The following is a 12140-nucleotide window of genomic DNA, read 5'->3' as shown; positions in this document are numbered from 1 at the left end:
GGATTTATTATTTGTTCTTCACACTTTAGCTGAACTAGCTATTCTACTTTTGCAGAAACAAAAACTGCTAAATGCAAGAATCCAGTTATTATTTTAACCAGATGATACTGCTGGTCCTGGTATTTTTTTTTAAATACAGGAAAAATAAAAATAAAAATATCATACTTTGAGATAGGGAAAAATCCAAGAGAGAGTAGAAATAACATAGTCTGTGGAAGGAATTGCTCGATGGCCCAAATGACCTTTTCTTACATAGAAGTTACAACATGGAAACAATCGGCTCAGCCCAACCAGTCCATGTTGGTGTTTATCTTCACGTGAGCAGTAGTTCCAATCTCTAATCTTCGCCCTAATCCCTTTATTCCCCTTTCCTCCAAGCACCAATCCAACCCATTCTTCAATGTTGCCATAGTCTCTCTGCTTCTCACTCATTCTCAGCCTTGCATTCCAAGCCTGTGTGTAAAAAGGTCTCTCCTGCTTCCTCGTTCTATGCTTGTGTCTAGCCATCCTGGTCACTGTTCTCTGAACCCTCTTTATTGCATCAATGTCAGTTTGAGGCAATAGAGCAGGGTAGCACTGGGGGAAATGAAAACCAGAGCGTACAGGAAGGGACAGAATTTATAAACATAAAAGTGAATCAGAAAGTGGGGTCAAAGCAGGAAAAAAGGGTTAAAAAAAAAACAACTTTAAAAGCTCTTTTTCTGAATGCATGCATTTGTAACAAAATAGATGAGTTGACAGCACAAATAGATACAAATGGGTATGATCTGATGGCCATTACAGACGTGGTTGCAAGGCAACCAAGGCCAGGAACTAAATATTCAGGGATATGACAATTCGGAAGGACAGGCACAGTGCGTTAGTGAGAAACGATATTGGCTCAGAAGATCAAGATGTTGAATCAGTTTGGGTGCAGATAAGGAATAATAAGGAGAAAAAGTCGCTGGTGGGCGTAGTCTATACACCCCCTAACAGTAGCTACACTGTTGGACGGTTATAAATGAATAATGGCGGCTTGTAAAAAAGGAACGACAATAATCATGGGTGATTTTAACCTTCATATTGATTGGACAAAGCAAATTGGCCAGGGTAGCCTTGAGGAAGAGTTCACAGAATGTATCAGGGATAGTTTCCTTGAACAGTATGTTGTGGAACCAACCAGGGAGCAGGCTCTCTTAGATCTGTACTGTGTAATGAGATAGGATTAATAAACGATCTCCTCAAAGGATCCTCTCGGAATGAGTGACCATAAAATGATTGAATTTCAAATTCAGTTGGAGGGTGAGAAAGTTGGATCTCTAACCAGTGTCCTAAGCTTAAATAAAAGGAGACTACAAAGGTATGAAGGCAGAGTGGCTAAAATGAACTGGGAAAATAGATTAAAGAGTGGGACGGTTGATGAGCAGTGGCAGACATTTAAGGAGATATTTCATAACTCTCAACAAAAATATATCTCAATGAGAAAGAAAGACTGTAAGAGAAGGGATAACCATCTGTGGCTAACTAAGGAAATAAGGGATGGTATCAAATTGAAAACAAGGGCATACAATGTGGCCAAGACTAGTGGGAGACCAGAGGATTGGGAAACTTTTAAAAGCCAGCAAAGAACGACTAAAAAATAAGTGAGGGAAGATAGATTATGAAAGTAAACTAGCATGAAATATAAAAACAGATAGTAAGAGTTTCTACAGGTCCATATAAAGGAAAAGAGTGGCTAAAGTAAATGTTGTTCCCCTTGAGGATAAGACTGAGGAATTAATAATGGGGAGCAGAGAAATGGCAAAGACTTTGAACAAATATTGTGTCGGTCTTCACAGTAGAAGATACTAAAAACATCCCAATAGTGGATAATCAAGGGGCTATAGGGAGGGAGGAACTTAATACAATCACTAGCACTAAAGTAGTAGTACTGGGTAAAATAATGGGACTAAAGGCGGACAATTCCCCTGGACCTGATGGCCTGCATCCTAGGGTACTAAAAGAAGTGGCTATAGCGATAGTGAATGCAATGGTTGTAATCTACCAAAATTCCCTGGATTCTGGGGAGGTCCCAGCGAATTGGAAAACCGCAAATGTAACGCTCCTATTTAAAAAAGGAAGTAGACAGAAAGCAGGAAACCATAGGCCAGTTAGCCTAACATCTGTCAGGAAAATGCTGGAGTTCATTATTAAGGAAGCAGTAGCAGGACATTTGGAAAAGCATTCTTCAATCAAGCAGAGTCAGCATGGTTTTATGAAAGAGAAATCATGTTTGACAAATTTTCTGGAGTTCTTCGAGGATGTAACGGGCAGGGTGGATAAGGGGGAACCAGTGGACGTGGTGTATTTGGATTTCCAGAAGGCATTCGATAAGATGCCACATAAAAGGTTACTGCACAAGATAAAAGTTCACGGGGTTGGGGGTAATATATTAGCATGGATAGAGGATTGGCTAACTAACAGAAAACAGAGTTGGGATAAATGGGTCATTTTCCAGTTGGCCAACAGTAACTAGTGGGATGCCGCAGGGATTGGTGCTGGAGCCTCAACTATTTACAATCTATGTTAATGACTTGGATGAAGGGACTGAGTGTGATGTAGCCAAGTTTGCTGATGATACAAAGATGGGTGGAAAAGCAAATTGTGAGGAGGACACAAAAAAATCTGCAAAGGGATATAGACAGGCTAAGTGAGTGGGCAAACATTCGGCAGATGTGGGAAAATGTGAGGTTATCCACTTTGGCAGGAAAAAATAGAAAAGCAGATTATAATTTAAATGGAGAAAAATTGTAAAGTGCTGCAATACAGAGGGACCTGGGGGTCCTTGTGCATGAAACACAAAAAGTGAGTATGCAGGTACAGCAAGTAATCAGGAAGGCAAATGGAATGTTGGCCTTTATTGCAAGGGGGATAGAGTATAAAAGCAGAGAAGTCCTGCTACAACTGTACAGGGTATTGGTGAGGCCACATCTGGAGTACTGCTTTGCAGCTTTGGTCTCCGTATTTAAGAAAGGATATACTTGCATTGGAGGCTGTTCAGAGAAGGTTCACTAGGTTGATTCCGGAAATGAGGGGGTTGACTTATGAAGATAGGTTGGGTCTATATTCATCGGAGTTCAGAAGAATGAGAGGTGAACTTATCAAAACATATAAGATAATGAGAGGGCTGGACAAGTTGGTGCGGAGAATATATTTCCACTCATGTGGGAAACTAAAACTCAGGGCACAGTCTCAGAATAAGGGGCCGCCCATTTAAAACTGAGAAGAGGGGGAATTTCTTCTCTCAGAAGGTTGTAAATCTGTGGAATTCTCTGCCCCAGAGAGCTGTGGAGGCTGGGTCATTGAATATATTTAAGACAGAGATAGACAGATTTTTGAGCAATAAGGGAATAAAGGGTTATGGGGAGCGGGCAGTGAAGTGGAACTGAGTCCATGATCAGATCAGCCAAAATCTTATTAAATGGCGGAGCAGGCTAGAGGGGTCAAATGGCCGACTCCTTTTCTTATTTCTTGTGTTCTTGAGGCTACACAACTGCACATAATAACTTGAAGACCACACGATGATATACAAGATCACAAATTAGATATGGCCACACCAGATGAGTTAAGAACACTGTGTATGCACTTGTGATAGAGCCGAGTGTGATGAGCCTTGTCGATAATGGTTTCACTGACTGATATTTTCAGCAAACATTCAATTTTTCATTAGACATTCACTACTGGAAGCTTCTTCACTGTGTATGTTCCACATTTCATGTTCCAAAACCTTTAGATTTAAATTACTCTGCCATTCTTTAGCCCATCAATTGAATTGGTCCAAATCCTGTGATACCATCAATCTTTCTTATATTCATCATCTGCAAAATTACTTGGTGTCATCAGCAAATTCTGCATCACAAGTATCATCCACCTCCGTACCATTATACATATTGTGCACACGCTGGCAACTTGCAAAGTTATCTTACTCTGTGCGTCACCAAAAATACCACACATCTATTATTGATAAACTTTTAGGAATCACTTTCCAGCTGGTACTGCAATTCTATCGTACACTGCGAGGATACCCGTATCCTGCACATTACCAGTAATACAGCCCGTCTCGCTCAGATTGTCAGTAGTCCCCTCCCTCCTTCAATCCAACTCACCAGCTCTCACCCCTCCATTCTGTAAGCATCTGCCAAACCATCTATTCCCACTCACAGGCAACTCCATTTCCATTACTATTCCCAGAAATACTCTTATTCCTGGACAGTTGCATCCCATTTCTTGACAGCCCCCCATCTCATCCTCGCTCCTTGACAATTTCCATTTTCTTCACAGCGCCTGACAATTCCCATTTCATCCCAACTCCCATTCCCTGACAGATCACATCTCATCCATCTATAATCCGTCAGCAGCTACCTGACAGTGCTACATCTTTCCATTCCCAATAGCTGACAGCTCCCATCTCATTCCCAATCCAATCCTGACAGTTCCCATTTTATTCGTCCATTTCTCTGATAAATCCCATCTCATTCCAAATCTTTCGCTTGACTGCTTCCATCTCATTCCCAATCCCTGACACCTCATTCATTCTCAACTCGTCCCTTGCAGCTCCCATCCCAAAGCTCTCAATCCCTGAGCTCCCATCGCATTCCCAGAGTTCCCAATCCCAATGCTCCCAATCCCCGAGCTCCCAATCCCATTCCCTGAGCTCCCAACCCATTCCCGCAGCTCCCAATCCCTGAGCTCCCATTCCCACCTGGACGTCGCTCAGGTCCACCCTGAGGAGCAGCTCCTGGTGCCGCTGCGCCCAGTAAACGTGCGGAGTTAGGCTGGGACTCGGGCTCTGCATCTTCCCGGCTCCGGCTCCGGCCTCCCTGCAGCTGGGGCTAGGGCTGGGCCCCGGGCTGGCTCTGGGTCTCAGGCCGGGCTCCGAGCGCTCTGATCCCACTCACTGAGCTCACTCCCACCGCTCTATCCTTCGCCGCCGCTTCTTCTTTTGCTGGAACAATCGGCACGGCCGACGTGCGCGTAACACGGAGCGCCCGTCTGGTGCCGTGCGCGTAACACGGATCGCGAGCGCCCGCCCCCTAGTGACGTGCGCACTCCCGGTGCCACGCGAATCCCAGGCGTGCACGCCCTCTGGAGCTGGCCTCTGGGTTGCTAACCATCCAGGATTGGCCTGGAGTCTCCAGGAATTAACCATCGGTGTTGCCAGAAAACCCAGAGAAACAGCCAAAGGGAATTAAACAAATTGTGTGAGTTTTCAGTTTCTACGAACAGTTTTGTTTCTCATAACAATATTGGAGAATCCAGGGAGAAAAGGCTGTTTGACCGAGTGGAGCAGTCTACGTCGCACCAGAGTTGGCAACCCTATCTCCCCTTCATTACCTCACCCTTGCCTCAACTTTCGAAAGTGCCTTAGCTTCACTCGCTGCTCCCTCATGCCTTAAAATACAGACCGTCGGAAGCAGCTTTCCTCCTGTCCGAGGCCCAGACCCCAGTTCCAGCCATCTTTGCCCATTTCAGACTGGAAGATGTGGAGAGCCTGGATTTGGCCGGCAGCCCAGCCAATGTTAGTCCGATCTCTATAGGGCGGGAATACAGATTGTGGGAGTGATCTGCAGTTCCATAAAACTCTGGCCAGACCCCATCTACATTCAGTTCTGGGCACCGCATCTCAGGGAGGGGAGCAGCCCAGGTTTACCAGAATGATACCGGAGCTAAAAGATTTAAATTATAAGGATAGGTTCCATTCCCTCGAATAATCACCCCGGCAACCAAATTTTAATTTGACCGTTTATTGTTATAAAGTTTTATTGGGTCGGTTTTAGTGCCCCCTTTAATCAACTTAATTTGTTTTGCACTAAAATAGTTGTATTCCCTCAAATATAGAGGGTTGAGGAGTGATCTAATTGAAGTGTTTAAGATAATTAATGGATTTGATAGGGTAGATAGAGACTATTTCCTCTGGTGGCAGAGTCCAGAACAAGGAGGCATAGCCTTAAAATTGGAGCTAGGCCATTCAGGGGTGATGTCAGGAAGCACTTCTTCACACACAGGGCAGTGGGAATCTGGAACTCTCTCCCAAATGCTGTTGCGGCTGGGAGTCAATTGAAAATGTCAAAACTGAGATTGATAGATTTTTGTTGGTAAGGGTATTAAGGGTTATGGAACCAAGTTGGGTAAATAGAGTTGAGACATCCGGTCCAGGGTGTCCTTGGAGATGGAGCACGCGGTGTCCACCGGTACGCTCGCGGCCTTCCGCGAGAGGTGGGCACCGGAGGGACTGGAGTGCATCATCACGCCCGGCAACCAAATTTTAATTTGATTTTACGTTTTTTAAGTTTAATTTGTTTTAATTGCCGGTGCTTTTAGTGTCCCCCTCTCCTTTTATAGGGGGCACTGGAAAAAAGGAAAAATTTGATTTTAGTGCCCAAAAAAAAAAACAATAGAGTTGAGATACAAATCAGCCATGATCTAATTGAATGGCAGAAAAGCCTCGAGAGGCTGAATAGCCTCCTCCTGTTCCTATAAATGTGCTGCAAGGAAATTAGCCAAGGAAAGCGAGAGAAGAAAGTACGAGAGTATGAGAGCGAGCAAGAGGAGAGGGTACAAGAGTGTGAGAGCGAGTGAAAGAGAGAAGAGAGAGTACGAAGACATAAGAAGATAGGTGAGTAGGTTGGGCAGGTAACTCATTAGAATTCAGAACAATGAGAGTTGATCTTCTAGAAACATATAAGATAATGAGGGGGCTCGACAAGGTGAATGCAGAGAGGATATTTCCACTCATAGGGGAAACTAAAACTAGGGGACATAGTCTCAGAATAAGGGGCCGCCCATTTAAAACTGAAATGAGGAGGAATTTCTTCTCTCAGAAGGTTGTAAATCTATGAAATTCTCTGCCCCAGAGAGTTATGGAGACTGGGTCATTGAATATATTTAAGGCGGAGATAGACAGATTTTTGAGCGATAAGGAAATAAAGGGTTATGGGGAGCGGGCAGGGAAGTGGAGTTGAATCCATGATCAAATCAGCCATGATCTTATTAAATGATGGAGCAGGCTCGAGGGGCCAGGTGGCCTACTCCTGTTCCTACTTCTTATGTTCTTATGTACGAGAGAGTGTGAGAGACTACGAGATTGTGAGAGCAAGAGTACAAGAGTGAGAGCAAGAGAGTACGAGCGAGAATACGAGTGTAAGAGCGAGCGAGAGAGAGAAGAGAGTGTGAGAGAAAATGCGCACGAGCGATCAGCAAACAGAATGCCAAACGAAAGCTGTGTCAAGGTGAAGATCAATGAACAGCCTCTGCTAATGAGAAAAGTCGATGGCCCCGAGTGTTCCCAGGCTGTCTCCCAAGCAAGTACTAACCAGGCCCGACTCCGATTAGCTTCCGAGACCAGACGGGATCAGATACTTTCAGAACAGTGTGGCAGTAGGTGAGCGCCTGCTCTGGTTCTCTTTACTTAAAGGCTTGCTGCTTTGTAAAAGACTTGCATTTATATAGCGCCTTTCACGACCACCGGATGTCTCAAAGTGCTTTGCAGCCAATGAAGTACTTTCGAAGTGTAGTCACTGTTGTAATGTGGGAAAGGCGGCAGACAATTTGTGCACAGCAAGCTCCCACAAACAGCAATGTGATAATGACCCAGATAATCTGTTTTAGTGATGTTGATTGAGGGATAAATATTGGCCCCAGGACACCGGGGATAACTCCCCTGCTCTTCGAAATAGTGCCATGGGATCTTTTACATCAACTTGAGAGAGCAAACGGGGCCTCGGTTTAACGTCTCATCCGAAAGACAGCACTGCGACAGTGCAGCGTTCCCTCAGCATTGCACTGAAGCCTAGATTTTTGTGCTCAAGTCCCTGGTGTGGGACTTGAACCCACAATCTTCTGACTCAGAGGCGAGAGTGTCGCCCACTGAGCCACAGTTGACACTGGTGTGTGGTTTTTGCTAGCATTTTCTACTTGTGTTTTTTTTACTGACTCTGTGTCAACCCCTTTGTCTTTGTCTGTCAGCAGGAGAATGTGCAGCATAGAAATGGGTCAAGGAAGGGAGGGAGAGAGGCAAAAAGAGGGAGAGAGAGAGAGCAGGAGCTCGCAGCAAAAAGCTTGGTGACCGACTAACGGCAAAGTGAATGTTCCGAACTGCCAGCAGCAAAAAACGGCTGCACCCAGTATCCCAGGCAGTCTCCCATCCAGGTACGAACCAGGTCTGACTCTGCGCAGCTTCAGAGATCAGACATCACACTTTTTTTACTTTATTGGATTTAATCAACATTAAACATATTTACAACATTGTGATCAGTACTTTATCAGTTTTTAGCTACAGAAATTAAAGACACTACCAACTTTGTTATTACAGGTTGTACCTCTCCGGTTCGGGACTCTCTGATCCGACACCACCCGTGGTTCGACATCAGTCCCATGCCTGGAGCGTGAGCGGCATGGGGAGCGGGGGATCTGGGGGCAGGGGTGGGTAGTCCGGAGGTGGGTAATCCGGAGGTGGGGGGTCCGGAGAGGCGGGTTCTGGGGGCAGGGGGGGGGGGTCCAAGGGTAGGGGTGGGTCCGGGTGGTCCGGGGGCGGGTCTGGGGGCAGAGGTGGTTCCGGGGGGTGGCGGGTCTGGGGGCAGGGGTGGTTCCGGGGGGGTTGGGGGGGGGGCAGGTCTGGGTCTGGGGGCAGGGTGGGTCCGGGAGTGGGTTCAGGGGCAGGGGTGAGTCCAGAGGCGGGGGTTATGGGTCTGGGGGCGGCAGATCTGGGGGCAGGGGCGGGGTGTCCGGGCGGAGGTGGCGGGAAGACACGACCTTAAAAAAAGAACAGCAAACCAGCACGGAGAGCGCGAGCGAGACCCGAGTTTCGCAGTCGGAGCGTGGCAGAGGCGTTCAGGAGCCGGGGCGCTGTCTACAGGTACGGGTAAGCCCGGGCTCGACGTGACCTCCTGTGGTTCGGCAAATTCTCTGTTCTGGTACTGGTCAGGTCCTCAGGGTGCCGCACCAGAGAGGTCCAACTGTAATATGTACAGCCATTTCTTTACCGTTTATTAGGTTTAAAAATTAAAGTTCATTAAAAGTTGTCTCCCAGGACATATTAATCTATTGAACTTCAAAAAGTAGACCAAAAATGCCATCCTTAAATTATTTTCTGAATAATAAATTCACGAACCTCCCTCATTGAATGATCATGAATCTGGCCAAACTAAACATTGTTATATATATGTGGAATAAATCCATTAAAGAAAAAAATGCCCAGTGAGCGAGTAGAATTTAGGCGAATGAGAAGTGATTTCATTGAAAGATCTAAGATTCTGAGAGGGTTTTTTAATTTGCTCTGGGATGTGGGTGTTGTTGGCAAGGCCGGCATTTATTGTCCATCCCTCATTGCCCTTAAGAAAGTGATGGTGAACCACCTTCTTGAACCGCTGTAGTTCTTGTGGTGAAGCTGCTCCCACAGTGTTGTTAGGTTTGACAGGGTAGATGCAGGGAGGATGTTTCCCCCTGGCTGGAGAGTCTAGAACCAGGGGTCACAGTCTCAGGACAAGGGGTCGGCCATTTAAGACTGAGATGATTTCTTTACTCGAAACGTGGTGAATCTTTGGATTTCTCTACTCCAGAGGGCTGTGGATGCTCAGCCATTGAGTACATTCAACGTTGAGCTCGATAGATTTTTGGTCTCCAGCATATGGGGATCGGGCGGGAAAGGGGAGCTGAGGTCGAAGATCAGCCATGATCTTATTGAATGGCAGAGCCGGCTCGAGGGGCCGAATGGCCGACTCCTGCTCCTATTTCGTATGTGGGTGAGTGAGGCTAATGCACTTTCAAAGGACGAGGCAATGAAAGGGAAAGAGTTGCCAACTCTGGTTGGATGTTTTCCTGGAGGTTTTAATGGATGGCCTCCCGCCGCCCCACCCGGTCAAACAGTCTTTCCCGACTCCAATCATTTTATAATTGGACTGGAGCATTTTAGCTACGAGGAATGATTGGAGGTTGAGTGGAGACCTTATTGAGGTATAGAAAATTATGATGGGTCAAAATAGAGAGGATAGGAAGGACCTATTTCCCTCAGCAGAGGGGTACAATAACCAGGCAGCATAGATTTAAAGTAATTGGTAGAAGGTTTAAGAGGGGATTTAAGGGGAAATTTTTTCACCCAGAGGGTGGTGGGGGTCTGGAACGCACTGCCTGAAAGGGTGGTAGAGGCAGAAACCCTCACCACATTTTAAAAAGTACTTGGATGTGCACTTGAATAACCGTAACCTACAGGGCTACAGACCAAGAGCTGGAAAGTGGGATTAGGCTGGATAGCTCTTTGTCGGCCGGCGTGGACATGATGAGCCGAAATGGCCTCCTTCCGTGCTGTAATTTTCTCTGATTCTCTGATAATTAATGACCATAACATTTTGTTGGCAGTCTTAAACTGCTGGAGTCTCCAGGGTAATCCGGGAGGGTTGGTAACACCGTTCCGTGGGGTAGACGTGAGAGAGGGAGGCTGGCCCAACACCCCGCCCTCCACCACCAGGCCCTTTCCCTCACCCCTGGGGTCTGGCCCCTTCTCCGCCACCCCCGACGTCCCGGGGCCCGGCCCCTTCCCCCCCACTCTCCCCCAGGGCCCGGCTTCTCCTCCCCCCCCCTCCCCAGGTGCCCAGCCCCTTCCCCCCCCTGCCTGGTGCCCGGCCCCCTTCCCCTTCCCTTCCTCCCTCCCCTTCCCCTCCTGCCCCACTTCTCTCCCCTCCCCCACTTCCCTACCCTCCTTCCCTACCCCCTCTTTTCCCCTCCTCCCCCCCTTCCTCCTCCTCCCCCTCCCCCTCCCAACTCCCTCCCCCTCCCAACTCCCTCCTTCCACCCGCCACTCCCCCCGCCACCCCTCTCCTCCCTCCCCACGCCACCCCCTCCTCCCTCCCCACGCCACCCCCTCCTCCCTCCCACCCCTTCCCCCTCCCTTTCCCTCTCCCTTTCCACCTCCCTCCTCCCCTTTTCCCTCTCCCACTTTCCCCCTTCCCCCTCCCCCAGTCTCCCCTCTCACCCCTCCCCCAGTCTCCCCTCTCACCCCTCCCCAGTCTCCCCTCTCACCCCTCCCCCAGTCTCCGCTCTCACCCACCCCCCAGTCTCCCTTTCCCCCAGTCTCCCTCCCCCAGAACCCCCTCTCACCCCTCCCCAGTACCCCCTTCCCCAAGTACCCCCTCTCACTCTCCCCCAGTCTCCCCCTCTCACCCCTCCCCCAATCTCCCCTCTCAGCCCTGCCTCTCCCTCCCCTTTCTCCCCTCCTCCCTCCCCTTTCCCCCTCCCTCCCTCCTGTCCCCCCTCCCTCCTTCCCTTCCTTACCTCCCTCCCTCCCACCCTTCCCTTCAGTCCCCTCCCATTCCCTCCCCTCATCTCCACAATCTCCCCTCCACCCCCTCCCCTCCCTTCCCTCCCCTCCCCTCCCCACCCTCCCCCTCCCTTCCCTCCCCCTCCCACCACCCCATCCCATCCCTCCACCCCCTTCCCTCCCTTTCCTCCACCCCCTTCCCCTCCCTTTCCTCCACCCCCTTCCGCTCCCTTTCCTCCACCCCCTTCCCCTCCCTTTCCTCCACCCCCTTCCCCTCCCTTTCCTCCACCCCCTTCCCCTCCCTTTCCTCCACCCCCTCCCCTCCCTTTCCTCCACCCCCTTCCCCTCCCTTTCCTCCACCCCCTTCCCCTCCCTTTCCTCCACCCCCTTCCCCTCCCTTTCCTAAACCCCCTCCCTTTCCTAAACCCCCTTCCCTCCACCCCTCCCCTCTCTTCCCTCCACCCCTCCCCCTCCCTTCCCTCCACCCCTCCCCCCTCCCTTCCTCCACCCTCCCCCTCCCTTCCCTCCACCCCTCCCCCTCCCTTCCCTCCACCCCTCCCCCTCCCTTCCCTCCACCCCCTCCCCCTCCCTTCCCTCCACCCCCTCCCCTCCCTTCCCTCCACCCCCTCCCCCTCCCTCCACCCCCTCCCCCTCCCTCCACCCCCTCCCTTCCCTCCACGCCCTACCTGCCATCCACCCCCTCCCTACCCTCCACCCCTCCCTACCCTCCACCCCTCCCTTCCCTCCCCTCCACCCCCTCCCTTCCCTCCCTCCACTCCACCCCCTCCCTTCCCTCCAGCTCCACCCCTCCCTTCCCTCCAGCTCCACCCTCCTCCTCCCTCCACCCCCTCCCCTCCCCCTCCCCCCTCCC

At 49.5% G+C, this 12140-nt stretch overlaps 1 protein-coding gene across 1 annotated transcript in view; it reads right to left on the bottom strand.

The window, feature by feature from the left end:
• The window catches only part of hacd3 (3-hydroxyacyl-CoA dehydratase 3), a 33553-nt gene extending 28562 nt beyond the window's left edge, over window positions 1–4991 (bottom strand). Inside the window, exon 1 of the mRNA XM_070858611.1 lies at window positions 4721–4991. Coding sequence (XP_070714712.1) covers window positions 4721–4813 — 93 coding nt within the window. The 5' untranslated portion in view covers window positions 4814–4991. The remainder of the gene's footprint in view (window positions 1–4720) is intronic.
• Between the last annotated feature and the right edge of the window lie 7149 nt (window positions 4992–12140).

The sequence above is a fragment of the Pristiophorus japonicus genome, chromosome 17 (assembly GCF_044704955.1).
Source record: "Pristiophorus japonicus isolate sPriJap1 chromosome 17, sPriJap1.hap1, whole genome shotgun sequence".
Classification (NCBI taxonomy): Eukaryota; Metazoa; Chordata; class Chondrichthyes; family Pristiophoridae; genus Pristiophorus; species Pristiophorus japonicus.
The sequence above is the reverse complement of the archived record's forward strand: the minus strand, read 5'-3'. Positions and strand labels throughout refer to the sequence as shown.